General features: G+C 34.9%; 2 protein-coding genes across 6 annotated transcripts in view; both read left to right on the forward strand.

The window, feature by feature from the left end:
- Nucleotides 1-7,718, forward strand: part of klc1a (kinesin light chain 1a) — a 61,346-nt gene extending 53,628 nt beyond the window's left edge. For all 4 annotated transcript variants that reach the window (XM_037747030.1, XM_037747033.1, XM_037747032.1 and 1 more), the window contains one exon: nt 1,276-7,718. In XM_037747030.1, the coding sequence (XP_037602958.1) occupies nt 1,276-1,341 (66 nt within the window). In that variant the 3' untranslated portion in view covers nt 1,342-7,718. The remainder of the gene's footprint in view (nt 1-1,275) is intronic.
- A 2,459-nt stretch (nt 7,719-10,177) lies between these two features.
- Nucleotides 10,178-23,341, forward strand: zfyve21 (zinc finger, FYVE domain containing 21). Of its 2 annotated transcripts, XM_037747070.1 has the most exons (8): nt 10,178-10,791; nt 14,446-14,496; nt 15,674-15,842; nt 17,691-17,766; nt 20,584-20,675; nt 20,964-21,017; nt 21,759-21,889; nt 22,112-23,341. In XM_037747070.1, the coding sequence occupies exons 1-8, from the start codon at nt 10,666-10,668 to the stop codon at nt 22,145-22,147; spliced, it is 735 nt and encodes a 244-aa protein (XP_037602998.1). In that variant the 5' UTR covers nt 10,178-10,665; the 3' UTR covers nt 22,148-23,341. The 2 variants fall into 2 exon arrangements, with proteins under 2 accessions (XP_037602998.1, XP_037602999.1); XM_037747071.1 differs by lacking the exon at nt 20,964-21,017 and having other exon boundaries at nt 10,185-10,791.
- Nucleotides 23,342-26,549: the final 3,208 nt, after the last annotated feature.

The raw sequence follows: 26,549 nt of genomic DNA on the forward strand, positions 1-26,549 counted from the left end.
AAACTGCAGTTTGTATCAAGAATAAAATGTGATGTGATGTAATTTATGTAGAATTAGGAAAAACTAAATCCACAGTTACCATGACGACAAATGTTCTTTTATTTTAGATGTCACATTCAACGTAAACAAAAAAACTATTCACTACAAGCTTTTATCACAGAGCTAACCGAATAGTAATTAAATAAATAAATAAAAAGAAAATAGTTTCAGTCTAGTTGTAATAAATGTTTTTATATGTCATATCCAGAGGTGGAAAGTACATTTACTCGAGTACTGTCTGAATTAAATAGAAATAAATTACAATATTTTTATTAAAAAAGTTGTAATAATTCAAGAAAAAAGGCGTAGTATTTTGAGAAAATAGATGAAATATTTTGAGAGAAAATATATAATATTTTGAGAAAAAATTGTAATATGATGAGGAACAAAGTTGCAACATTTCAATAAAATAGACGTAATATTTTGAGTAAAAAGGCGTAATATTTCAAGAAAAAATACACAATATTTTGAGAAAAAATATTTGACAAAATAAATAAATAAGAAAATAGTTTCAGTCTAGTTGTAATAAATGTTTTTATATGTCATATCCAGAGGTGGAAAGTACATTTAATCAAGTACTGTCCTTACAATTTAGAGGTACTTGTACTTTACTTTGAGTATCTCATTTTCCCCTGATTTATACTCCAATAAAACTCAGAAGGAAATATTGTAAAAAAAAAAAAATTACTCCACTACATTATTTGATAATTAATTTTAAAATTGAGGTTATTAATACAAAATATAATCAACAAATACATGATAATATATTATTATACATTAAACTAGCCAGCAGTATATAAAGTAATGCAACAATGATTATAGTACAATAATATTATGTATATTATTTTGCATGATGAGTACTTTTACTTTTGATACTTTAAGTATATTTTGATGCAAGTACGTTTGTACTTTTACTTAAATAAGATTTAAAATGCATAGGTTTTACTTGTAACAGAGTATTTCTATCTACACAGTGGTATTTATACTACTTTTACTTAAGTAAACGATGTGAGTACTTCTTTCACCGCTGGTCATATCAGTCAATATTTAAAATCTTACCAGTCTTGATCTCAGAAAAACTTTTTATAATTGATTTAACAAATTCAAAAAGTCATATAGGTCGAGCTAAAACTAAATGTCGGTTAATAATTAAATTAACTAAATAATTATTAATTCATTTAAATAAGAAATTCAGTTCTTAATCTAATTTACGTTTCTGTTTTTTTCTTCTTCCAGGAACGAAATAATCGTCTGAGAAAAAGTCGCGACCTGAGTGCCAGCCACACCGACCTGGCGCATTGAAGGTTATTTATTTGACCCTGGAGAGAGGTCAAGGACGGAGCCTGTGAGGTCACTTCCTGTCCTCAACCCCGGTCCAGACCCTCCTCTCCTCACTGCAGCGTCACACCACCAAGTGCTCACTGTACAGGTCTCGATGTTTCTTTGCACTTTCTGAAGGTTTGTGGTGTTTAGTTTCTTTAATCGATCACGTCGAGGAACGAGAGGAAGAAGAACATGCAGTGACCTGCTGTGTGTTTTTAGTGTGTATATCTTTTACGTGTATGTGCGTGTACTGTATGTGCTGTTTAAGTGTGTGCTGGTGTGAGTGATTCAGTCCTTTTTTAATATTTAATGCTGTCGCTTGAATGCAGCTTTAGTTTTACAAACATTTCTCTCATAACTCGTTGGTTCAGTTAAATCGTATTAACGGGTGAAGCCAAAGATGAGCTCAGTTGTTTGAGTTAAGTGACGTCACACTGACGGATGAAACCTGCTACAAACCCCAAGTTAAAGAATCCAATTTCACTTCTGCAGCTGCCCTTATAAAGTACGTTGTACTGTTGCATGCAGTATGCACACATGTGGGATATACTACTTCATCATATCATTGGCCACATTCTTTTCGCACACATTGAAGGCCTGCCATCTCAACTGATATCATCTGCATAAGCGGGAGTGTGTACTCATTTGCATGCAAACGGCGTCATAATAAAGTGCGACAACGGGCAACAAAATGTTGAAAGCCTATATATAAGCCTATAGATATAGATATATTATGAGTGCGTCAAACATTGTTGGCAATCTGGTTTGCCTGGAATACGCCAAGGAATAGACCTAAGCTGTGTCTCAATTAGGATACTTCCGTTAGTACACTTCCATGTAGTACACTGTGCACACTATGTACTTATTTGCGTAGTGCGTGAAATTCAACAGGGTATAGTGTTGTCTCAAATTACACGCGGCTGTTGTGTCCTCACTGGAAGCTTGGTAGTCAGCCACCAACATCACGCCGTATCGGCAGTAATTCAATTCAGACTGATAAAGTAACCCAATAATGACTTCTGTCCGACTACAATATAGTGGTGTAGAGTTTCTAGAAATTTGGTTAATTTTGCATAACATTTGGATGAAAACCTGGCTGTATGTTAGTTGATCAGAGAGTCACATTATTCCTCTTCTCCGTGTTTATAATTGGAGAGCGTTCTGTGCTCCTATTGGTCAACATCACTCAACACGTCGTAGAAGTTTTTAAACTCGGCAAGAAAAGACGTAAAATGTTTGTCTTTTTGTTGGGACATCAACATCTTCCACTGTGATACTCAAAATAACCCCAAAATACAGCACTCTGTAGTCTACTTGCATCAATTTATTAATGAGGTTTTGGTCCGTAGACCTTCATCAAGTAAAATTTATTTTGTCAAGTTTTTAAGTTTTCAAATTTTAAATGAAAAAGAAAAAGAAAGTTAAGTTTCAAAGTCGCGGTCTAATCGAGCTTCAGAACATAAATACTGAACTCATTAATGAATGAATGAGGAGACTAAATCCTTCCAGGTCATTTTTAATTGATATTTGTACTCATTTACTTTGGCTTCACCCACTGAGCTTTACCTGGAGCAACGAGAGACTCTCAGAAAATGTTTTTAACGACTAAAACTGCAGCGACTCTGCAGAGAACTCGTCCAGCAATGACGTCTCTTCGTAGGCCGACCCGGACGTTAGCTTCGCTCTGCGCTCGATCTGCAGATTTCCAATGGAAGTTCTGAACTGGGTTAATTAAGAAAATAAGATCTGTAGCTAAGAAATATTTATGATATTCACACGAGAAGATCCTCACTAATGAACAGACAATATTTAGAGACCTTATTTTCTGCATTAATTAACCCTTTAAGACAGTTGGAAACCTGTGGAGGAAACCTTCATCTCTTTAAGAATCTCCTAAAATGTTCCGTCCTGTGTTGATTGAAGATTTTGCTTTTGCTGTATGAAGTTCTATGTTTACATTTGGGTTGTTGTTTTTTGTAAATGATGTTTTATTCGTTTCTGCTCTGAATAGTTTATCTTTATATCTTCCTGTTATGTCTTCCTAAACGTTGAGGTTGAGCTCCGAAACACGGAGGCAGGACGACGTCATTTTATTGGCACATGAAGGCCGACCGACGCTCTCTCAGGGTCGAGGCTTTAGTTTCACACACTGACTGCAGAGTTAAAGCCACTCCACACTCTTAACACATTAAACGGAGAAATGTTACAGCGTTTAGTTTTACTTCCTGTTATGTTGGTGTTTATTCAAAGACAACACTTTACCACAAAGTCGAACAAATCCAACCAAAAAAAGAGCAAATTATGAATTATTTAAGAATACTTATTATCATGCAAGAGTTATTCCAGAGATTTAAGTTGCAAAATATATATTTGCTATTACCAAAATAAGTGGGAGTATTCCTCCTATAGCTAGTTATAACTATATATATATAGTTTAACAAATGTATATCACTGTATACCAGCGATTCACTTTGAAATCCAAAGTGTTATTTAAAACGACTCGCCTAATAAGAAGGATGAAAACATGTTTCCACTCTCCTAAAAATCATCATTACAGCAGCTGGAAGTTGATTCTGCATCACATAAACAAGACTACAAACATAAACCAGCTGTGCAAAACTCCAAAAATAGTCAATTTACTTTCATATAAGTTGAAAAAAAGATGCAAATCCTCACAACAGAAAAGCTGAAAACATACTTTGCATTCTTTATTGTACCGACGTACTCAAATCAGATCTGGTGACTGATGCATTTACTGCATTAAAGGTTGTTTGTGTTTATGTTATAAGAGAGAACATGAACTTTTAGTTGTTTTTTTGCAGGGCTGTGCAATAAGCTTTTGTTTGACTTTCTGATTCTGATTTGATGAAAATTAATTAAAATATAAATCCTGTATTAAAAGAACAAAGATGAAGCCCTGAAATGTAAATAAAAAAAGATGAATAGATTTGATAACTTGAATAATATCCGTGGTAATTTTTCCTTCTGCAATAATTTAATCAAAGTGATAAAGTTTTTTAAATGTTAAATTTTCTGAATGAGGTTCTTATTTCTTTTTTTGTTTCATAATAACGATGATTTAAATGACGCTGTTTGACGTTACAGAGTCGAGTGTGTTGAAGCTTCTTGTCGACTGTTGATCGGTCTTTTTTAATCCTTGTTGTCTTTCTGTTCGAGGCTCCACAAAGTAACGAGGCACATAACTTTACTTTACTAATGAATTGGGCAACAATTTGGGCAACTTTAGATAGGCAACACCTTCAGCAACCGGCAACAAATGTGTTGTTCACAATAGATACAAACAGGTGATTCGATTTTACGTTGTGAATGTAAGAATAAATGTAAAGTTGTTTTATATGGAAGCAAAGAAAAGCCAAAATCATTTAAATGTGAAATCTAACAACTGTTTAAAGACCACTGAATTTAAAGTCAGAATCTGAATTTATGTAGTTTGAATTTTTTAGATCTTTTAAATTTTGCAATTTCAATTATCAAATTGCTTTTTTTTGGATGATATGACTGAGAACATAACCTGACGTTGAATGTAGCCTGGTCGTTAAAGTTTTAATCTATCATCTTTAATTTTGGTCTTTTTTTTGTCTTGACTTTGGTTTTAAAATCAGAAAAAATTACAAACTGAATTTAAGCAACTTGAATATAGTTTTTAATTAATATTTGTACTCAATTTTCTATCTGAATTTGTGAGTAAAATAATGTTTTTAAAGTTGCACAACTTGAAATTACTCTCTGGAAATTCCACATAAAAACCACATAACTTGATATAGATGGTTGTAAAGACAATAAAATTAAATAAATAAAACGTATTTAAATGCTATAAATTCAGTGCTATTTTAATTTCCACAATAAATAAATAAATAAATAATTACTATATTTCATAATTATAGATTTAATTGCTTTTAAGATTCAAATTCTTTTGGCATTTTTTTTTTTTTGCTTCCGTAGTTTTATTTATTTGATGCAAGTTACTGTCCAGGGTTAAAAAAAATCCATATAAAGAGGAAAATAGGCACATTTTCTACATTTTATTAATGATTTAAAAGTATTTTACAATTTAATTTGCTCTCAGAAAGACGCTTGTAGTTGTTAAAAATGATCAAATTCATCGTCTGGTCAAAGTCTTTTTCTTCTTTAATATTTCTTGGGGCGTATATACTGTACTGTACTTTCTCTCTCTATATATATAGGTATATATACTTATTGGCAGCAACATTTTTCTTGTGTGAGCAAATAACATTGAGGCATAATGTTGCCCAACGTTGAGTCAAAGTTGCTCAAACTGTTGCCCCGTTGCAGAGAACTTAAAATTCGTCCTGACACTATAATCAGTTTTCAATAAAAAAAAAAAAAGATTATTTCTGAGTGATTATGATGACGTGAATGTAAATTTATGGAAGCGCAGGCAACAATGAAAAGTTTTAGTTGACTTAATGTGTGTGTTTCTGTTAAAGCAGTGAAGGTTTAAAGTCTCTCAGTCCGTCCTTTTGTTTCTTCTTGTTGATTATATTTGTGTTATTTCTCCTCCCTGTCTGTGGACCGTGTTGTTGTTGTTGTGTGGAGCCGAGACGTGGACGGTTAGATTAAGTCTCAGGTTTTATATCTATTTATTTAAATTAAACAGTAACACATAATCTTTATCGCCCTCCATCAGGAAGTCTGCAGAAATTGCATCAATTAAATTATTAAATAATTGAATTAATTGAATTAGAATAATTATATTTAATTTAATATTTCAAGTAATTTATGCTGCAATAATAATAATGTTTTTATCAGTTGCTTCTTTGGACTGATAACAAAGAATGTGGACGGATATTTTACGTCCATAAACAATGGAAAGTGCAGAAAGTTTTGGAAAATGTGACAAAATGAGCAGGAGGTAAAGTAATTACTATTGATTATTTTCTTTATTGATTAATCTGCTGAGTATTTTTTTGAATTATTAATTTTTTTTGTCAAATAAAATGTTAGAAATTAGTGATTTTACAGAGATTATGTTACAGAAAAAAGCATAAAATCCTCATGTTGGAGCAGCTAGAACTAGTAAATATTTGGTATTTCTCCTTTAAAACAACAACTTTCATGATTAATAGATTAACAAAATAGCTGCTGACTACTTGCTGACTAATTGTCTGCAGATCTAGAAGTAATAATTCATTAATTAGTCATTGGTTCTGATCAACAAGACTATCTACCCCCATCATATATTATATTCTGGTCTCTTCATGCCACAGCCTCTCTTATTACAACCTTTAAACAACATTTTGTTTGAATTAGTTAACAAACATGTTTTATGTGTCTGTTTATCAGCAGCTTCATTCAAGTGTAATGAGCAGACGTCATGCACACATTTTAATCTCACTCTTCTGGACATTAACTTGAATTTAGAAGCAAAAAAAAAACAACGTGTTTGATTCACAAAACAAGTTCAGGAAATAGTCAGCACCCTGATGGTTTAAAAACAAACAGAAGACTTCATACCTTCATCTTTTATGTGCTTTTTGTCTCTTAACTAATGAACTGATGAAAGTTAGAAGTTTTGTCAGTCAACTGGTTGAGAATAAAAATTCATAATCATTTTATTATATTATATTTTTAACCACTATAAACCAGTGCATCCCTTTTCCTGAATCTGTTCTGAGGGAAACAAACATCTTAATCTTAAAGTTAAACAAAGTTATTAGAGAATATTTGTTCTGTCTCGACAGAAAAACAAACAAACAAACACTCAGGAGGTTTTTAAAAGAATTGTCAGGTTTCCTCCTCCGTCCTCTGAGCTGGAGATGGAGATCAGTTTCCCCCCCTGAGATCACATAATAGACCCACCTTTAACCAGCCTGGTTACCATGACAACATATCGGATGCTGCACTTCCTAACGCACCGCTCCACATCTCAGAGGCTCCACACAGCGACATCCAGTCTCCTAAATCTACATTTTTACGGGCACAATAATGAAATAACAGATTGAATGTCAAGTTGTCCTCCATTGTTTTTGTTTTTGAGTGTAAGATGAACTTATTCTGTGCTTCCTGTGAGGCAGCGTTGTATCCCTCCGTGTTAAATATAAATATAAAGCGTCCTCTCGTCTGTATATCTACAGAAAATGTTCCTGGATGAAACTGGCATTCATGATACTACTCGTGTCCTCGCAGACATGTAGTTCTTTTATTATTGTGTTGACAGTACATTCCTCATATTACGGTGTTATTACAGAGTAATAATAACAATAATAATACAACAATAATTACTCTCTAACTTCACTGTGATTTGTGGGGATGTTTGTCTGCAAACTGATGCTCTTCTACGCACCCTCTGTATTGGAATAAAACGGTCAAATTCATGACGTTTGAACTGTGATTTTTAATATTTGATCTGAAGTAGAAATGTGTACGTAAGCACAACAATTATTATTATTTATTTATATTTCTACTCTACATTTCAGAGGCAGATATTGTATTTTTAACTCCACTGCTTTGATGACAGCTGTGGCAATTAGTTACTTTTAAAAAACTATAAATTGATGATGCATTATTATACATTATTATTATTATTATTATTATTATTATTATTATAATATTACCCAGCAGTATATATAATGATAATACATTTTATTTATAGAGCAATTTTCATAGTACTCAAAGACACTTTACACAGGTTAAAAATCATAATCATAATTAAAATGAGCTCCATATCGACCAGCTATAAGTTTAAAAAGCTGTTCACACATTAATACCTCAATAACAAATCCAATAATATTTAATATAACAGTAACAGAAGGCCTTTTGCTGCATGAGTAGGCCTACTTTTACTGTTGATAATATATATGTACTGTGGAATTGCTACTTTTATTGGTTGGACAGTCAATACTGAAACATTTTACTCTACAGCTGCAGCAATAATTTGAGGAATAACGAGAGCCAATAACTCCATAGTATATAAAAAAGTTTTTTTTTGGAATACACTTTGTTTATTTACAGAAAAATTCAGTTTTGATAATTATTTTAGTCATTTATTAGGTAAGAAGAAATTTGACAGAGTTGCTTATGTTTCCTGTATAATTAATTGTTTTGATTTGTATTAAATAGTATTTGGTCAAACTTAACGTCAGCTTTTTTGGATGTAGGTAGGTAATTGTCATACTTTTTTTCCCTTTTTACATTAGACTAAATTATAATCAATTAACTGGAAAAAAAAAAAGTAAATTAAGGAATACATTTTAAAATAATTGTTACTTGCAGCGCTGAATATCAGGATGATGGTCATGGGGAAGAGGTTAACATTTTTAGATTTTAGAATAAATAGCAAAAACATTTGAAACCTCTTTTGCATTATTGTTTTTTTTCAATCTGCATGATAATAATGTGCTGTTTTTGTTTTTATGTGTCAGTATTTTTATTCAGACTAGTCTGATTTTGGTAAGTTTAATATATATATATATATATATTATTTTTATTTTTTTGAATTTTACTAACAGAAACCTTTTTCTTTTTTTTTTTAAATACCTTTATATAGATGAGGAGAACATTAGTCTGCAGATATTGTACACAGCAGCTCTTGAATTCTAACATAAACCAGAGACAGTATACAAAAATACATTAAATAAATACAAAATTAAATAAAAATAAATAAATAAATAAAAAGCAAAAATGTTTTCTGCTTTTCGGTTACAGAGATTGTTAAGAGATGCATAAAAATATTCCACAAAAGCCTGAAATTAGGAACATTGTTCTTTATTTATACATACAATATTTCCCTCGCAGACAATACATTTTCATAAAGTCATCAAATAAAACAAACATATGAGGACTTTAATTGAGTTGCAGCAGGTAAAAACAACAGTTTCTGATGTATAAAATTAGCATAAATTATAATAAATACATCTTAATACCCTCCCTCCTGCAGCAGTGTGGATATTCTGAGTGGAGTTGTAAAAAAACACAACACTCCACTTAACCAGACGCACCACGTGACATCAGCTCTGTGCTCTGATTCGTTAAACGGCCTGTCAATCATTGATGGGTGGGGGCGTGTCCAGACAGGAGTAGTGATGGGAATTCCGGCTCTTTTTAGTGATCCAGATCATTTGGCTCAGCTCACTAAGAAGAGCCGGCTCTTTCGGCTCCCAAACGGCTCTTCATTTTACATCACTTCTGCCTTTTATAATTCAGCCAAATTTAGCTTTAACTGTTTTGACCTATGATTAGTATGTGTGCAGATATATCAATTAAATTATTCAATATAATTATACTAAACCTTATAATTTCCAGAATACCATAATTTTACATGCTGCTTCGTTTCCGACTGTCACTAATCTTGTCTGCTATTCGCGCACCGCACTCCTCTCTCTCTCTTTCTCTCCTCCTCTCCCTCCTGCTCTGTACCTGTGGACCGTCAGCGCGCCGCCCTTCCCTGCTTGATGGTATGATCCTTGTCTGTCATCACCTGATTGGTCGCACGGACGTCATTAACACAACATTCAGAGTGTGTTCCAATCCGCGTACTTCTGTACTTACACTTACTATTTTGAGTGCATGTGCAGAGTGCAGAGTGTGTTCACACTGGGAAGTACGGCAAAAAGCAGTGCACTCAAACTACCCGGATGTTGTACTCAAAACGGTCAAATCGTTGAGTGTGGAACACTGGACACTTTTCATACTCGACTGTCGCCATCTTGGCTAAGTAGCAGAAGGGGCGGGACCACGACCACTATTCAAATGTGTCAGCCAACAGGAGGACACATCGTAAGCGTAGGCGACGACGTTGGAAACATAATTTCCACTCTGCTTTCAATTTTTTCTTCAACAAAGCAGGCAGATATTTTGGTGGGTAGTGAGTCGCGGTGAAATGTTGCAATCGTCATTTCCAGTCAGTGCGCTGCAGAGTATTCGATTTGAGACAACCCTACCCCGCTGAAATTCACGCACTACTCAAGTAAGTACAGAGTGCACAAAGTGCACTACATTGAAGTGGACTTCAGGAAGTACGTGGATTGGAACCTACTCTCAGTCCCAGTCAGTGCATGTAGTGCCCGTGCCGGGGAGAAGATCATCCTATCATTCTTCCTTGAATTAATTAAAAAAAAAAAAAAAAAAAAAAAAAACGGCGCTCGGACGGGAGTCGGCTCTTATCGTTTACTTAAAAGAGTCGGCTTTTTGAACCGACTCGTTCTTGACCACACCATCACTAGAAGAGCCGCTACTGTACAGAGAGACCGAGAGGAGCAGCAGCAGCAGCAGCAGTAGTAGCAGCAGCAGCAGCAGCAGCAGCAGCTGAGCAGCAGCAGCAAGATGTCCGCGGTGCCTGATGGGAAGAAGCTCGTCCGGAGCTCCAGCGGGCTGCGGATGGTTCCGGAGAACGGAGCCTTCAACAGCCCCTTCAGCCTGGACGAGCCGCAGTGGGTCCCGGATAAAGAGGTGAGGCGAGGCGGAGACAGGAGACAAGCTGGCATGCTCACCAGGGCTATTCCGGTGGAGATTTTCAAAATAAATGTATAAAAATAAAAATATATATACATTAAAAAATATATATACATAAATAAAAATATATACATTTTAAATAAAATATATACATTTTAAACAATTTTAGACATAAATAAAAAATATATACATTATAAATACAAATATATATATATATATATATATATACATTTTAAATAAAAATATATACATTTTAAACAATATAGACATAAATAAAAATATATACATTTTAAGCAATATATACATTATAAATACCAATATATACATTTTAAATAAATATATACATTTTAAACAATATATACATTATAAATAAAAATATATATATAAAACATGCGGTATAAAATAACAGTAATAAATTTAGATTGTTAAAGGCGATGATAATAATAGTTAAAAATGTCTTCAATTCACAGGGTCGGTACAATCAGACAGGATTAATATGTAAAGTAGGGCTTCAACAAATTATTATTATTATTATTATTATTATTATTATCCGATTAATCTGCAAATAATTGTCTTGGTTTATCTTTAAGTTTTTTTTTATCCATTTCACACCTTCATTTTTTTGTGCTTTTTGTCTCTTAACTAATGAACTTATATTGATACTGAAATTAGACAGTAGTAAATGTACTTATTTACTTTCCACCGCTGGCTGCATGTGACTGCTCATGAAGGTGTTGTGATAAAGGGCTTTTATTTTGGAGGTGTATCCTCTGAACTTCCTGTTTCCTCCCTGCTAACTGTGTCTAACTGTGGCCTGGCAGCTCACACACATAGTTCATCAGATAACCAGCTGGTTAACAGTTAAAACCAGCTGTCAGACGCAGTTATGATGTTATATCTCCACCGGAGATGGTTAAAGTGACAGAACAGCTGTTTGTTTTGCTTGTTAGCTGACAGCTGACAGCTTCATCCAGTTAGCTCAGCTAGCTGCTCTGCTAGCAGCTCTCTGTGTGTGTCAGAGCAGTAAAACTACAGGAGGAGGCTCACCAACACCAACACCAACACAAACACCAACACCAACACCAACACCAACTCAAACACCAACACCAACACCAACACCAACTCAAACACCAACACAAACACCAACTCAAACACCAACACAAACACCAACACCAACACCAACACCAACTCAAACACCAACACCAACACCAACACCAACTCAAACACCAACACAAACACCAACACAAACACCAACACAAACACCAACACAAACACCAACACCAACACAAACACAAACACCACCACCAACACCAACTCAAACACCAACACAAACACCAACACAAACACCAACACCAACACCAACACCAACACAAACACCAACACCAACACAAACACCAACACCAACACCAACACCAACTCAAACACCAACACCAACACCAACACCAACTCAAACACCAACACCAACACCAACACCAACACAAACACCAACACCAACTCAAACACCAACTCAAACACCAACACCAACTCAAACACCAACACCAACACCAACACCAACACAAACACCAACACCAACTCAAACACCAACTCAAACACCAACACCAACACCAACACCAACACCAACACCAACTCAAACACCAACACCAACTCAAACACCAACTCAAACACCAACACCAACTCAAACACCAACACCAACACCAACACAAACACCAACACCAACTCAAACACCAACTCAAACACCAACACCAACACCAACACCAACACAAACACCAACACCAACACCAACACCAACTCAAACACCAACACCAACTCAAACACCAACACCAACACCAACACCAACACCAACACAAACACCAACACCAACACCAACTCCAACACCAACTCCAACACCAACACCAACACCAACACCAACACAAACTCAAACACCAACTGTGTCTGCTCACAGAAGCACTTTGACCAGCCTGACACTGAACTACAGCCAGCAAAGTTAATCATTTCTCTGCTGCTGGTTTATGTGCTCCAGATTAAAATGCAAACTGTATTAGAGCAACAGGCATGATAATAATAATGGGTTATACTGTGTTTGAACAAGTATTCATGGCCTTTTATTGAAGTTAAAGTAGCCATACCAACATGGAAAAACACTCTACTGCAAATAATAGTCCTGTATTCAGAATATTATTTAAATAAAATAGTTTTAATATGCCTAAAAAAGGCTGTAAAGCACTTTTTCTCCACCATACTCCCCTGAATTTGGCTTTCAGCATGTCAAAAACAAGTCAAAACAGACTTAAAGTGTCAAAAATGAGCTGGTTTTGACTTCTGAAATTTGAATATTTGTAGTTTTATTTTAGTCCTCTTAGGTTATACTGTGTTAGAAGAAGTATTCATGGCCTTTTATTGAAGTAAAAGTAGCAATACCAACATAGAAAACACTCTATTGCAAGTAAAAGTCCTGTATTCAAAATATTACTTAAGTAAAATAGTCTCAGATAAGACTAAAAAGGCTGCAAAGCACATTTGTCTACGTCATACCCTCCTTGTATTTCTGAGCTAAAAGTGAGGGAATGTGTATATTTAAGTTCAGTTAAGTTTTTATTGTCCTGCATGGGATATTTGGCATGTCAAAAATGCATCAAAACAGACTTAAAGTGCCCAAAATGAACTGGTTTTATCCTCTCAACTGTGAATATTTGTTGTCGCTTTTTAGCCCTCTTAGGTTATACTGTGTTATAAGAAGTATTCAAGTCCTTTTACTGAAGTTAAAGTAGCAAAACCAACATGGAAAAACACATAATTGCAATTAAAAGTCCTGCATTAAGAATATGATTTAGGTAAAACAGTTTCAGACATACTTAAAAAGGCTGTGATGCACTTTTTTCTCCACCATACCCTCCTTATAGTTCTGATATTAAAGTGATGGTTTGTGTATGCTGAAGTTTTTATTCTCCTGCATACCTTGCAGCACGTCGAAAACAAATCAAAACAGACTCAAAAAGTGCCAAAAATGAACTAGTTTTGACCTCCAAATGTGAATATTTGTTGTTGTTTTTTAGTCCTCTGTGCTATATAATGGGTTATACCGTGTTAGAAGAAGTATTCAAGTGTTTTACTGAAGTAAAAGTAGCAATACAAACATGGAAAAAATACTCTATTGCAAGTTAAAATCCTGTATTCAGATTATTACTGTTTAAAACATGCCTAAAAAGGCCGTAAAGCACTTTTTCCTACATCATACCCTCCTTATATTTCTGATCTAAAAGTGAGAGATTGTGTATATTTCAGTTCAGTTATATTTGCGGGATATTTGTCTTTCAGTCTGTAAAAAATGCATCAAAACAGACTCCTCTTTCAGTAAAACCTGAAATAAAGAAGTGTCAGATAACCCACACTAGTAATAAAACAGTATGTGTTAACTGTAAGTGAAAACATACACAACTGAAACGATTAGTTTGAGATTAATTTAAAGACATCAACAATCTTACAGCTACAATACCACCATGTCTGTTTTGTTTTGTTGATGACGCAATGGTAGAGAAGCTAAAGGAACACGTATGATAAAGTGTCTCTCAGGCGAGCTGCCGTTGAACTTGAATCCGCCCAGCTCAGCATGTTGTGTAACATCCTGTTTTTCCTCTTTCCTCGCTCTTCCAGTGCCCCAGATGTATGCAGTGTGACACCAAGTTCGACTTCATCAGAAGAAAGGTCGGTTTTGTTTTCTGCAAACTCGACCGTGACAACAAAATCACAACTTTTATCTCACTCTGAAACAATAAAACAGACGCACACATGCAAGTAGAAAAGAAGAATTAGAGGCTTTTATTTTGTCTGTGAAACACGAGATGATTTATTTCCCCCGGCGGCTTCTGTTCATTTATTTTGGCACGTAGACACACTGAGAGCTCCGTGGTGACGTAATAACACTGTAGATCTCTGCTCGTTCCTAACGTCTTTACATATTCACTAGAAAATACTTTGGCTGGTATTTTAAACACTCACCTCCCACCTTTTATCACTTTGTGTATTTTAAATTATACCTAAAATAAGAAGTATAAATGACAGATGGGTTACTTATTACTCACTTCATGAACCACTACATGTACATGTGTTTCTTATGATTCACATTATTTTGGACCACGGTTATGATAGTTTGGATTTTTCAATTAGTTTTTATTTTATTTTTGACTTTTCGTTTTCATTTTAGTTTAGTTTTAGTTAGTTTTCAGAGTGAGTTTGCTAGTTTTAGTTTAGTTATAGTTGGTTTTTGGAGTGTGTTTGCTAGTTTTAGTTTAGTTATAGTTGGTTTTTGGAGTGTGTAGTAGTTTTAGTTAGTTTTCAGAGTGAGTTTGCTAGTTTTAGTTTAGTTTTAGTTAGTTTTCAGAGTGAGTTTGCTAGTTTTAGTTTAGTTTTAGTTAGTTTTCAGAGTGAGTTTGCTAGTTTTAGTTTAGTTTTAGTTAGTTTTCAGAGTGAGTTTGCTAGTTTTAGTTTAGTTTTAGTTAGTTTTCAGAGTGTGTTTAGTAGTTTTAGTTAGTTTTCAGAGTGTTTGCTAGTTTTAGTTTAGTTTCAGTTTTTCAGAAAGGTTAGGTTGTTAGTTTCAGTTTTTAATATCTTATCTGCTACTTTAGTGAAGCAGTTGCGTCACAGCGCCAGTAAATGTATTGGTAATGTTTATTGGTTATTGGTAATGTTATGATGGTTTATTATTTATGTTGGTTTATTATTTATGTTTATTGGTTTATGTTGGTTGCACTGTCTTCCTTTATCTTGTGTACAGCCGGATAGGTGCATAAGCGTTTCACTGCTCATTATACTTGTATAATTGTGTATGTGATGAATAAACTTGAAACTTAAAAGTGCCTGTAACTCTCCTGTTTTCCTGCAGCATCACTGTCGGCGGTGCGGTCGGTGTTTCTGTGATAAGTGCTGCAGTAAGAAGGTGGCGTTGCCCCGCATGTGTTTCGTCGATCCGGTGCGGCAGTGTGCCGAGTGCAGCCTCGCCTCACAGAAAGAGATGGAGTTCTACGACAAGCAGCTCAAAGTGCTTCTGGGAGGTGAGAAGTTCAACCTACATTATTATAGTCTTTAAACTGTGCAACACCTTCAGTCTGAGTTTGTAAAGTAGAATATAGGGATTTGATATGGTTTGCATGGTTACGTGGTTATTGTTTCCCAATTTGTATTTTTCCTTTTTCCTTTTTTTCAAACCTCATTAGAAGTCAAACTGTCCTCCTGATCTCATCTCTCTGCTAAAAACAAAGATTATTCCAGAGTACTTTGAGATTTGTGCTAATTTTTAAGAATTTTTTCCTCCCTTTAAGGATGACTCTAGATGCTTTTTATTTAACCAATTTAAACAGGGTTGCAAATAATAACTATTTTCATCATCAAATAATCTGCAGTTTATTTTCTCAATAAGTAAATTAATTGTTTTGTCTAAAAATGTTCAGAAAATTGTTTATTAGAATTTCCCTGTGTCGCCTAAAAATGTCTTATTCAGCGTTCAGTCATGTGGTTGCAAAAAACCAAGAAGGCCACGGCCAAAATGCCGAATTCAAGGCTTCAAAACCGCAGTCTACAAACCAATGGGTGACGTTACGATGACTACGTCCTCTTCTTCAGTCTGTGGTTAAACCCTAAAAATATCCAGTTAACCGTCAACCTGTCGCTCTACACAGGAAGCAGAAATACTATAAAAATCATCTCTGAAATAATCCAGCAGAGCCCTCATCATAATAATAATAATATAATAATCCATTGTGTTGTCGTTGAGTGTGGGTCAGTGTGTAGCTATAAATACACAGCAGCAGCAGCTCTTAATGAAAAATCCATCAGCAGCCCGGAGCTGCAGGACGACGACGACCGGCTGCATGTGATGCTGTAAAGCCTGCAGCATGATGATGGAGTTATCAATAGATCAGCAGAAAACAGGACAAAAGGTCACAAAAGATGACGATACAAAGCAATAAGTCTCTCCGTGACAGTTCCAGTGATGTTAAAAAGCTTTATCTGAATCCTGAACTGTAGCTAGATCAGAGTTTTGGGGTTTATATCTGATAACTTTAGAAGACAACAGTATTGTTTAATTATTCAAAAGCCTAATGAAGTATTACTTTAAGTCCAAGCAGCTAGTAGTAATGATCTAATGAATAATATTAAACAGCCTGGAAGAAACTGATTTTCATTAAACAAAAGAAGCCAAACAAAACACAAGCAGTTTTACAATAGTTTGCTTTAATAAACTACCATCTAAAAATGGAAAAATGTATGGATTTAAATCAGGAACTATTGGATCAAAGAACATGAACAATACAAGGGCAACAACTAACAGTTGTGATTATCGACTGATCTGTTGAGGATGTTTTTGATCAATCATTTAGTTTATAAAATAGAATATCAGAAAATAGAGAAAGCGAGAGGACAAGGTGACGTCTTCATATTGCAAAAACTCAACGATATTCAGTTTATAATGATATAATATAAACAAATCCTCACATGGGAGAAGCTGGAACCAGAGAATATTTAACATTTTGTTTCTTGACTATTGACTTAAACGATTAATCAATAATTTATATTTTTTTCTTTCTGAGATAAAGATAAGATGAACGAAACCAGACCAGACATGCAGCCATATTTATATAAAAGCTTTTCCATTAAATTTCAGTTGTCTGGTCGGTCTTTTCTGGGAATCATTCGTTACAAAAGAACTGATATTTTCAACCTTTTTGTTTGGAAGATGTGGCTGCATTATTATGGCCGAATACTAGTGATGATTATTTGTTAGGAAAACGTGTTTTTACATTCACTAGCAGACTTTCAGAGTTGAATGTTCCTGTCATTTCTTTTCTGTTCACCACCTGTTGTTGTTGTTGTTGTTGTTGTTGTTGTTGTTGTGTTTCCAGGCGGCAGCTTCGTCGTCACTTTGGGAACGTCGGAGAAGTCTGAAACCATGATGTGTCGCCTCTCCAACAACCACAGGTGAGCTTTTTAAAATCCACACCTCCACTAGGGCTGCACCTAACCATTCATTTTTTTAACGATTAATCTAACGACTAATTCATCAATTATTCGAAATATTTTTTTTATAAATAAGTAAATAAATATCAAAAACTTGACTCATTATTATTTCAATACTTTCTCTTATAAACATATACATAAAACAAGAATATTCTTATGGCATTATTTAACAACGAAAAATATCCCTGTCTTTACTGGTAATCTATTTTCAGTCCAACATAATAATAATTTCTCCAAAATAAAATAAAAATAAGATCTTGTATTGTAAATTCATGTAAAAGGAATAAAGTGCAATGTTGTTTTTGTGGAAGAAGTTCTCCACTCTGCTTTGTCTCATCCTGAAAAAGAGACACAGAAAGCATTAGAATAATGATAATAGTGGCACATTTTAGAACAGGTCTAATTTCCACAGCACTGTTATGTTGTGTGCATTAGGCTAATAATAATAATAATAATAAGCCTCATCAGTATTTTTACTATAATAAAGTACTTTATTATAAGTACTTAACTTAAAACTTAAAATGGTTTAGACATGGATTTATTCAATCACTGTAATAATATACAGTAAGATAAAGACTTGCAAATGTACTTTTGCATCAGTGTGGACCAAGATAAATAATTGAAACTACTTACAGACTAACAGTCACAGACTGTAGATCAATATGTAACGCTACTTTAAGCCATTTTATCACTCACACACCGCCGTTAAAGTAAACAGAAAATAATAAAACTGCGCATGGTGTAACGTTACGTTACGTTACAATACTTTTAACATGGTGGTGATGAAGAAACATTTAGAAACGACTTTAATTGACTACTGCTAACAGAAACCCGCCCGCGCTTTTGCAATCTGAATAGATCATACCCGGTGGGGAAAAAGTCAACAGGACTTACAGCGGTGTCTTGCTGCTGTCTTCTTCACGCAGCGCTCCGGGATGCCTTCTTGTCAGGTGATGGTGCATTGCACCTGTACTGCTGTAGTACGCCATCTCCATCCTGCACAACTTACAGAGCACCACATTGTTGGGTCTCTGTTTGAAGTATTCCCATACTTTAGATGAACGTGGGAGATGTTTTTTTGACACTTCTTGCTCTCTGGGGAATCAGAATCCATGCTTGGACCGGGCGCAGTGCATTTTCATTACGTCATCCGATGCGTCGACGCACCTTACGTAAATCGACGAATCGCCCCAGCCTTAACCTCCACTCGCCATAATTAAAATTGTGCTGATTGGTTTCATTTTTATTTTATTTATGTAACATGCATAATTTAAATTTTTTGTTATAACTTGAAGTCGCTGAGAATTGAGAAAAAACTTAGTAGAAAGTTTTTATTTGTGCAAGTTTAGCATGAATAAATGTTAAACCTTTTGCCTTTGTGTGTTTACATTATTGCAATCAGTTGATTTTCAACTTTTTCAAATATAAAAACTTTATAATCTACGTCTTATTAGCTCACAGCATACTGGAGTAGGGATGTCACAATACCAGAAATTTAGTAGTCGATACCAATACCAGTGAAATTCCACAATTGTCAACATCAATTCGATACCACAATAAAAAACAAAAGTAAATCCCATGTACTTCAACTTACACTCTACATTATTACCATTTGCATACTCAGGGTTTCCGCCAGTGTCTGCTGGGCCTAAGTTGACTCCCTGTCGGGCCTGATCGGGGATTTATGTATTTTTAAGATGTTTTTTAAACTAAAATATGTTATAAACAGGTAGTGAATTCCTTTAAGGAATAACTCAGTGCGTAGGTTGTGTGCTTAACGTTAACTGATGTCGGTGTGTGCAGTCGAGAGACAGAGAGACAGAAGAGGTGGTCGTACGTTGTGTTTGTTTACTAGAAAGTTCATGTGTTTTATGGGGTGACGAGACGAGACGGGCTTCTGCCAGCCAGGCGGCCCGTAACGTCAGCATTAACGTAAGCGATTGAGAAAAGGAGAGAGCGTATGTGTGTGACGGATGTTGAGTATAAAATGAACAGTAACGTTATACTGTAGGTGTGAACATGGCCGTGCAGTGTGTGTACAGTTTAGGTTGTCAGTTAATAACAGGTGCCGTCACTCGGCCACCGGTTCTAACAACTTTTCTGGTGGAAACTCTGCACACTGGTTTTTGTTAGGAAGTAAAAAAGGTCATAATTCCCTCTCTATCATCTATTTTATAAGACTGTGAAAACATCTCCTGCAATCAACTGATTGAAGATTACATTTACTTGATAATGTTAGAATTTACCTTTGCTTAATATTCATTTTTACTGAATAGAGCCGCATGATGAACGCATCATAATGAAAATCAATGATAATAATAATACCTTTTATTTATAAAGTGCCTTTCAAAAGAAGTTACAAAGTGCTTAACATACAGTTAAAAAAGACAATAAGCAGACAGTTAATAAGATATCATGATAAATACAACAGAAACAGTCAAATCAATTCAATCAAGTCTGAAATAGTGCGTATGTAATCAATGGAACCTCCCGTGTTTAATACAGTACCGTAGGAAAATGAGTACCGTCACGTTTTCAGAATTTTGGCCTTGACTCGGTTTTCGTGACCTCCCTAGACTGAAGCAGATCCTGAAACTAGTACCCCTCATGTACTGAATCGAGAATCTATTTTGAATTGAATCGTGATCCCAAGAATCAAAATTGGATTGTGAGATACTGAAAGATCCCAACCAATCAGATTCACCGCGTCGTTATTGGTTTGATTTGTTTTGAATCACATTTGTCTTATATTTTCTTTTTTAATAATCCAAACATCAGGTATCTGTTCCTGGACGGTGAAAGTCACTTCGAGGTGGAGTTGTCTCGGATCTCCAGCATGCAGATTTTGACAGACGGGTCGAGTCCAGGAGGTGAGACAAACAAATCACACGTGTTAAGATCAGAATTTCAGTGCATATCTGTGACTGTTTCGTACAGCTGTTAGATTTGCTACGATAAAGACAAATACAGTTTATTGCATCTTTTCTATTGTATAAATTATTGGGAATTCTTCGGGATTGGGATCCACTAACCAGCTGAGAGATTTCTTGATTAACACTTAAACCTGTTTTTTTTCCCCAAACTAACACAAACAAACTCTTTCTCCTCTGCTCCTCCTCTTCTTCATCTTCTTCTTCTTCTTCTTCTTCTGGGCTCAGAGAATGACATTCACACTTACACCAGTCTGCTGGACAGTCAGTATATCTCTGAAGGTTAGCGTTGGTGTTCACTCTGGTGGTGTTGAGTCGCTCACCGTCGTCACTCCATCCTTCCTTTTTTCTGGTTTCTTTTGGGTTTTCATCTTGTGTGCATGTCTGAAAATGAAACCAAAGATGCTGTTCTGCTTTATGCTTCAATAAATGTCAATATATTATGCTCATAGTGCATGGTTTGGCCAATAACTCCTCTTGCCTCCTGCATGCAGCATGCGTCTTTTTTCAGTCACGTCCGTACCTTCTAATTTACTCTCATCATTCTTTGGTGCATGATTTTATTTTGAAAAATAATGTTTTTTCTGTCTCTCATTGATTTCTAATCCTTCAATTCATTTTTATTCCCCTGACATCTCTTTGTTGTTGCATCTGTATGTTTGTGCACGCATTAATCGTGTTGAAGGGTTTGTTATTGATATTGTCGAGGCTGATCTCATGGGGAGGAAGCTCCTTATGAAGGGATATCTTGACATTTTTAGTTTTGGTTTGTTATTTTGAATGAGCCAGTAGAGAGACAAAAAATATTTTATTCTCAGAGCAGGTTTTTTTCCAGTATTTAGAAAGTGTCAAACCTCTTAAAAGTGTCAGCGAGGCGAAGTTTAACATTTAAAATGTCTGATAGTTTTGGGAGACAAAAAAAAAAAATGTTCTTTGACAAATAGGCTTATTCAGTTTAATCCATCAGTCTTGTTTTTTTAGTTCATGTCTAACTGAAGGTGTGTTTGTGTGGGTTGTGTGCAGGAGGGACGTCGCGGGCCAGCGGCATGCTGCTCCACTACAAGCCGATGGGCTCCCAGGACGCCGAGCAGCTCCGCATGGAGGCAGCAGACGACAAGAAGGTGGCCTCGTTATGGTTGGCTGCGATGCATAAGGTACGATCAACAGGACACTAGAGCTCATACTGTCCCTGCAGGCACATGTATGTTTTATAGCTTATTTAAAGGGATAGTTTGGGGTAGATGACGGTCTGCACGCCCCCAGTTTGGAGAAGCAGACCGGAGTACCAGCACGGGAGCAAAGCAGTGTACTGCTGTGGACGGGGGCAGCAGCTAAACACATTTTAGATGCCTAAAAAACGCTGTCTTTCCTCGCAGGCGGCCAAACTGCTGTACGAAGCCCGGGACCAGTGACGTGCAGGCAGCCGGCAGACTGAACCTCCAGGCAGCACACACCCAAGTGTTTTTGTACCCGGTCTCACCGGGGGTTTGGTATCGTTTGGAATTTTTATTAACGCCAGTTCTGATTCTGCTTATCCGTCTGATTCCTCATCGGTTCTCGATACCAGTTCTTATCATGGTGATTTCTGCAAGAAATGTTTATATATATAAAACAACAAAAATACTTTATTACCTCTATTATAACCAGTACTTTGTACATCATGTTTACCACAAATAGGCTAATTTTTCCTCTTATTTTCTTTTTGCGTTTGACATCTTTCAGAGTTCTTTAATCCTCTTTGATTTAAGACATAAATGGCAGGGCATGCAGCGTTAATGTTTCTACATAAATATGGAACAAACTGAGAAGAAGCTTCCCAACATTAGTCAGTTATCTGTTGATTTTGGGAGGCTTTTAATTCCTGTTTACTTTCTCTGATTTATTGTTTTTAGTTAATCACGTTATACTTTGATACTTGCAGTACAACTTTCACATTATAACACCCGTGAAATGTGACATTATTACACCTTTCATAAACCGTTTTTCATAACTTCAGAGATGCAGTAAAACTTCAAATAGAGGCACAGTTGTTTCAATAATTTTATATGCCGCAGTTTTATGTTTTTGTTTTGTGTCATCTGGGATTTTATTTCCTGGTAGAAGTGACGAGACTCTTTACGGATCCCTGTAGGGATGTCTTTTTTATTTTATTTTTTAAACGGTCAGCTATACAGCACCAAGTAGGGTAGAATCCGCCGTTAAAACCCTTTAACGCAGATAGAAAAGCAGCTACATGTGACGTACGCTGCATTTCAGGGCCCAGAGTTTACCAGGAAATAGACCAGAAAGGGCGTATTATGAGCAGGAGTGAAAGGCATTCTGGGAAATGTAGGATTCTCTAACTGAAGCAGATGCAAGAAGGAGCAGGTTGAGGAAACTTTCATCACTGAATACTTCCTGAAATGCAAAGAACAGTTAAACAAGAGACATGTTCAGGTGACACGTTTCTGTTTCTTCTCTGTAAATTATAACGTTAAATACTCCTCTCTCTCTGCTTCAAATATTTACAGATTTCAATCTTTAGGCCTCAGCGTCTGAGGAAACGATTCACTGATTCCAGTGAAGAATAAACACATACACCGACATTAATAAATGCTTTAAATGTAGTTTCATGTATTGAAGTTTTGTATGAGCTATTTTGTTAACTATTCCTACTTTAACACGAGGTGCGTACGTACTTAACATCCTTTTTAAAGCTGAAGTATGACTACAGTTTTTGTAACATTTGTAAACAAACCTTTCTGTTTTTCTCTTTTTTTATTTTCCCTTATTGTTGTCATCGTCGTCCAGAGCTACAAACAGGAAGTGAAGTCACCACCTTCCATCAATCAAATGCTGTTCGGTTCTAGTTGAGGTGGTGGTTTGGTAGTTGGTTGTGCTTCCGAGGACCTATCATAAAGAGAAACTTAGTTTAGACTGAGGTGGTGGAAGTGTTGAGAGAATTTTATCCACTGCAAGAAAAGATTTAATCGTCCTGATATTCATTTACTGTGTTCAAAAGATTTCTGAAAGTTGGCCCTGGTTTGTGCATCTTGTGTATTATCATTACTTCTTACTTTGTTGTGAATATTCCATTCTGATCGGTCAATCACGGCGTTCTACGGTCTGTTATTTCTTTATAACAGACAGTTGCTATGTATAACAGACCGTTGCTATGTATAACAGACCGTTGCTATGGGCGCAGCTCTGAGGACCGTTTTTGTGTCAAATTATTGATTTCTTAAGTAAATAGCCGTGTAATAAGCAGGATAATGTACAGCTTGTTGCAGTTGTTTATTTCACAACAATGACCGTCTCGCTGTACATTATCATCCCTTACATTTGACTCATAGCGTTTTGCATCAGGGCTGCAACTAACGATTGTTTTCATTGACGATTAATCTGTTGATTGTTTTCTCGATTAATCGATTAGTTGTTTGGTCCATAAAATGTCAGAAAATGGTTAAAAATTATTTTTTTGTAGCCCAAGATGACGTCCTCAAACGTCTTGTTTTGTCTAAAACTCAAATATATTCAGTTTACTGTCATAGAGGAGCAAAGAAACCAGAAAATATTCACATTTTAGAAGCTGGAATCAGAGAATTTTGACTTATTTTTTATTATTATTAAATTCCTCAAACCATTATCAAAATAGTTGACAACTAATCGATTATCCCTTTTTATTATCCCTTATTATTAAATTACTGATGTTAACATAACATTGCCTCTGCTTCACATTAAAAGTATTCAACTAGTGAAACGTGAAGCGGCTCTGTACGGTGAAATAATGATGATACATGAGGGGAACAAACTGGGGCTGTCTGAAAGAGCAGAATGAACCTTTAAGTCTAATTATTCCCCGATGCAAGTACAGTATGTGACGCTCTTTAAGATTTTAAACTGTTTTAAGTTGAAAGAAAAATGTTGGGAATTTTGATAATAACAAAATTAAGATGTGTCTTTTTTTAACACGTTTATAATGTTTAAAATATACTTTAGCTGAAGCATGAAGTGAATTTGTGAATTCTGTGTTGTAAGAACTAAATGTTGTGACACAAAAAATCTTTTTTTTAAACACTTTATAATAACCATCATTTATAAATTAATAGTTAATTAAACTTAGTTAATAGTTATTTTATTGATAACAAACTATGAAATAATAATGAATAATGTTTTCTAATTATTAGTAATGCTATAATTTATGTGTAATATGGAATAATTAGTTTATAAATTATATATTGTATCATAGCTGATGGGAGACGATAACAATTATATTCTGATTACAATAGTACACTATTAACAGTTTATAATTGCACATATTATTACATTTTATATACTATATTAAGTATTTGTTAATGATTAAGATATTATTTGTAAACATTTTAGAAATTGTTTGTAAAACATCTATAAACATTACATAAATAGAAGGACCAGAAACTAATTATTAACCATTAACAAAGTATTAATTATCGATCTAAATAATATTAATAGATGCTTTATAAAGTATTTATTAACCATTTAACAAGATATTATAATCATCTTTATAGTAACCATCCAAATAATATTTATAGACATTTACAAATGAATTAATTAACCTTTAACAAAGTGTTACAAATATATATTTATAGATGTTTTACAAACAATTTATTTAAGGTTTACAAATCTTAATCATTAACTAATACTTATATATGTAGTATATAAAAGTTGTGTGCAACAATAAACTGTTAAAATAACAAAAATTAGAGCATTATTAATAATTAGCAAACATTAATTATAATTTTGTTGTTTGTTAACAGTAAACTAATTTTAATTAACTATTAATTTATCATTTATAATGTTATTATGAAGTGTAATATCTAAATCCGTCAGAACACCCGAGTAAACGTTGACATTTTAAATGCACTGTTGCATTTCAGTTGCGAACACTATGTGCTGTATTTAGCTACGATTACCAAGTATCATCAGCTTCATGATAATATTCTTTTCTTTTCTTTTTTAAATCTCGCTGGAATTCGGTTTGTCTTCCCTGTTTTTCGCGAAGCTCAAAGAAAACACCTTTTAAAAGTGTTTTAACGGAGAACAGAATCGGGTTTGTTGGCCTTTCCGTGTCATTGACGCCCCAACAGTCACCACCTCCACTTTGTAACATAAAGTTTATTTTTATACGCTGCTCACCTAAGAATTAAAATCACAAGTTGTCGTTTGGTTCGAGGCTTTTTTTTTTTTTTCTTTCAGAACAGACATGAAGGAAGGTTTTATGTGAGTTTTTTTGTGTGTAAAAAGACACGTGTTGATGTTATCTGTACACTCACAAGGTTGTCCAGTTAAGTTCTTCCATTATAGAGCTGTTTGTGATGAAGACGCATGTGATGGCTGCACAGTTAGGAACACAAATGATCATATTAGCCTCTGTAATTAAAATAATGTCCTTCTCTAATCCTCCATTTTTGTTATTGGCTGCCTACTGAGCTGTTTATCCAGCAGTAATAAAATGCTTAATCCCTTCAGGTGACGTCTAAACATCTAAATCAGAGTTATGTTCATTTAAAACTTGTAATTTTGTCCCTTTTTATCAAAAATACACAAGCTAACAATGGATTTCTGCAGTTTAATTCAATATAATAATGACATTTTTTACTTCCATTTGAAGCACATTTGCCCAGTGCAGCTTTAAACACCAATATCTGTAGTTGTTTATCAGTTAAATGAATGAATCTGAGGAGTGGTCATACTGTGATACTCTCTCTGTGCAGCTCTCAGACTGTCCTCAGTTATACGTTAATGAAGAGTTTCTGTTATAAATCACCTGCACTTTAAAGCCCGCCCTGATTACAG

This window comes from Sebastes umbrosus, chromosome 16 (genome assembly GCF_015220745.1).
Source record: "Sebastes umbrosus isolate fSebUmb1 chromosome 16, fSebUmb1.pri, whole genome shotgun sequence".
NCBI lineage: Eukaryota > Metazoa > Chordata > Actinopteri > Perciformes > Sebastidae > Sebastes > Sebastes umbrosus.